This window comes from Arachis stenosperma, chromosome 6 (assembly GCF_014773155.1).
Source record: "Arachis stenosperma cultivar V10309 chromosome 6, arast.V10309.gnm1.PFL2, whole genome shotgun sequence".
NCBI lineage: Eukaryota > Viridiplantae > Streptophyta > Magnoliopsida > Fabales > Fabaceae > Arachis > Arachis stenosperma.
The window spans coordinates 123,127,780-123,130,676 of record NC_080382.1 but is presented as its reverse complement, the minus strand read 5'-3'; the positions used below and the strand labels follow the sequence as shown (position 1 = coordinate 123,130,676).

At 32.7% G+C, this 2,897-nt stretch overlaps 1 protein-coding gene across 1 annotated transcript; it reads left to right on the top strand.

The window, feature by feature from the left end:
- Window positions 1–554: 554 nt before the first annotated feature.
- LOC130935765 (40S ribosomal protein S27-2) lies at window positions 555–1,563 on the top strand. Its single transcript, XM_057865650.1, has 4 exons — window positions 555–702; window positions 914–1,015; window positions 1,146–1,174; window positions 1,279–1,563. The coding sequence occupies exons 1-4, from the start codon at window positions 700–702 to the stop codon at window positions 1,403–1,405; spliced, it is 261 nt and encodes an 86-aa protein (XP_057721633.1). The 5' UTR covers window positions 555–699; the 3' UTR covers window positions 1,406–1,563.
- Window positions 1,564–2,897: the final 1,334 nt, after the last annotated feature.

Genomic DNA, 2,897 nt, shown 5'->3' with positions numbered 1-2,897 from the left:
ACTTGACAGTAAAATAACATATAAAAATTTGTTAGTGGGTCTAAGTATTACTAGATTATTTATGGTCAGATTGAGTATATATGTTTGATTTATTGGAGAAAGTAAATTACTAAAACCAATTAATAACTATTAGAGTTAATACAGTTAACACTAAATTAAAAAAAAACAAACAATACATAACATGTTACCTTTTTATTAATCAAATTATTATAATTCAAATTAATCTTAAAAAAATAAATTAAAATTATAATTTCAATCTTATCATGTGTCAGTAATTACACTTATTCCATTACTAATATATAATGGGCATGAAATTTGGCGCCAAATTGTACACGTTAGCATGATTGACACAAAAATATTATCAGTATTCTATAATATTTTGGCTGTTTGGGTTGACATGTATTAAATTACAAAATATCGTTTGGCGCTTGGGCTAAGCCGAAAAACCCAACCCGAGCCTACAAAATTTGAAAGGGAGATATCAGATATTATTAACAAATGGGCCATTATTATATATTGTCGTATTGGGCTGGGTAAGAGTAAACCCTCTGTATATAAGCATCACTACTTACATCCTTCTCTTTCTTTTGTTTTATCTGATGCAGCCAAACTTAGCCAGACTCTGAGTTTGTTGCTGCCACATTCCTAGGGTTCTCTTCTTCGGAGTTTCTCCTGCCGCCACTTACTGTTTTTGTCAGCATGGTAAGTATAATCTCTTTCTTCTTTTGTCTGTGTTCAGAACTTCAGATCTGTTTTCTTGTATGTATTTATATTTCTTCGTAGATGTGTGTGGGTTTTATACAAAGACGACGTTCTTTTCTGTTATATACCTTCGAATTTTTTGTTTTCTTTAGGGTTTTATTCCTTCCTTAGTAACGGTGACTGAAATTTATCGTGATTTTGTGCTGCGTAGGTTCTGCAGAACGATATTGATTTGCTTAATCCTCCGGCTGAGCTTGAGAAGAGAAAGCACAAGCTCAAGCGTCTTGTTCAGTCTCCTAATTCTTTCTTCATGGTATTCTATTTTTTATATTAGTTCTCTCTTATATGTATTTTCCCATTTGTTGGTGCCTTCCTTTCCAAGTTTTAATTGTTAATTGTTTGTCTATTTAATTTTTGTCTCTTGTATTCCTGTCTTGTTGTAGGATGTGAAATGCCAAGGTTGCTTCAACATGTAAGTTTTATCCTTCCCTCCCTGTTGATCGCGAAGTTATAATTTGTGCAAACAAATGATTTGATCTTCGTGATTTTGATGTTTTGATTTCCATGTTGATGCAGTACCACTGTATTCAGCCATTCTCAGACAGTCGTGGTGTGCGGAAACTGCCAAACGATCTTGTGCCAGCCCACTGGTGGAAGAGCAAGGCTAACCGAGGGCTGCTCGTTTAGGAAGAAGGGAGACTAAATGGGTTGGCATCTTTTCTTTTAGCCTTTGGTTGGAGAGTTTTGTTTTCTTTGGGATTGATCAATGGCTTTGTCATGTTTGAGTTATGATATATTTAATTTTGCTAAATTGTAAGACTTTTTTGTTTAGTCTTATTATATTGCAACATGATTTTGGCAGTTCCTGAGTTATAGCTTTTTCTTGCTTGGATCGGTTTATACATGTGATCTGATAGAGTTCACTTTAGTTTTTTTTCAATGTGGATTTGCTTGATGATGCGCTTAAGGCTTCTCACTTAGTTTGGGGAAAACTATAGATGGTATATTAAGGGGGTAGGGTATTCTTTGTGGTGGGTAGGTGCATTTACTTTTTGCTTGTCCTCTCTTAGGTGGATGTTTCTACTAAAACCAAGACATCTCTATGTGAAAATGATATTATAAATTGTTAGATGGATTGACATGTTTAACTGAATTATCTATCTGTTTATAATATCATCTTTACAAGATGTCTTCATAGAAGTAGCCACTGTAGTGCTACACACTTGCAAGGTTTCGTTTGATCCCCAAATAGAATCCTAGTTAAATGATTGGATCCAAAGCCTGATAAGACTTAAAACTAGTTGAATGCTGGTTCAAAATGGATCTGAAGTTGCTTGGTTCACGAAAAAAATATCCGGTCTGCAATCACAGCAAGGAGGATGAAAAAAAGAAAATTCAAATATTTGCCAATATGTTTTTTCGTATTTTTGTGTCGGTGTCTAGTTTCTTTTTCATCAGGTCACTGTGAAGATAGAACTTAAGAAGAATTGTTGGAATGAGATTCTACATGTATGTTAACATATTACTATGTGCGTAGGTTTTTCTTTTTAAAATATAATATACATACCAGTGAATAAACCAATAGCAGGGATATGTCAAGAAAAAATATATGATTAAATGCACAGCATAATTATAAAATGAAAGGTGAATAGATATGCACATAAGAAAAATCACATGATGCAATACAATGCAAAATCATGTGATAAAAGGTGAGGCATCTAAAAGTTATATTAGTAGATAAAAAATAAAAAGACCAACAAATATGTATATTATAAATCTGGACATCATAAAAGTACATCAAATTCTCGGCTTTTTATTTTATTTTTATTTTATTATTATTATTTTTTTGGTCAAGTCGGCTTTTTATTTAAATAAATATTGCAAAAATATTTATTTTTAAAATATGCAGATAAAAAAAGGCTTTCTAAGATTATGTTTGGGCCAATTCGTAGCAACCATCAGCGAAGAAAGAGAGCCCACGAAATTAGTAGTATTGGCAGGGTTAACCTGAAATTGCTATTGCTAGTTAGGTATTAATGAACTTGTGGGAAAAAAACAAATAGTGCTGCAAATCTCGACAGAATCAATCACTTACATATTATTGATTTTTTATTAACTTTTCCCTCTTTTTTTTTTTTCCAATTATCTGCCACTTCGTGGGCTCCCTTTCTGAGTTGGTCCAATTCAAATGTCAA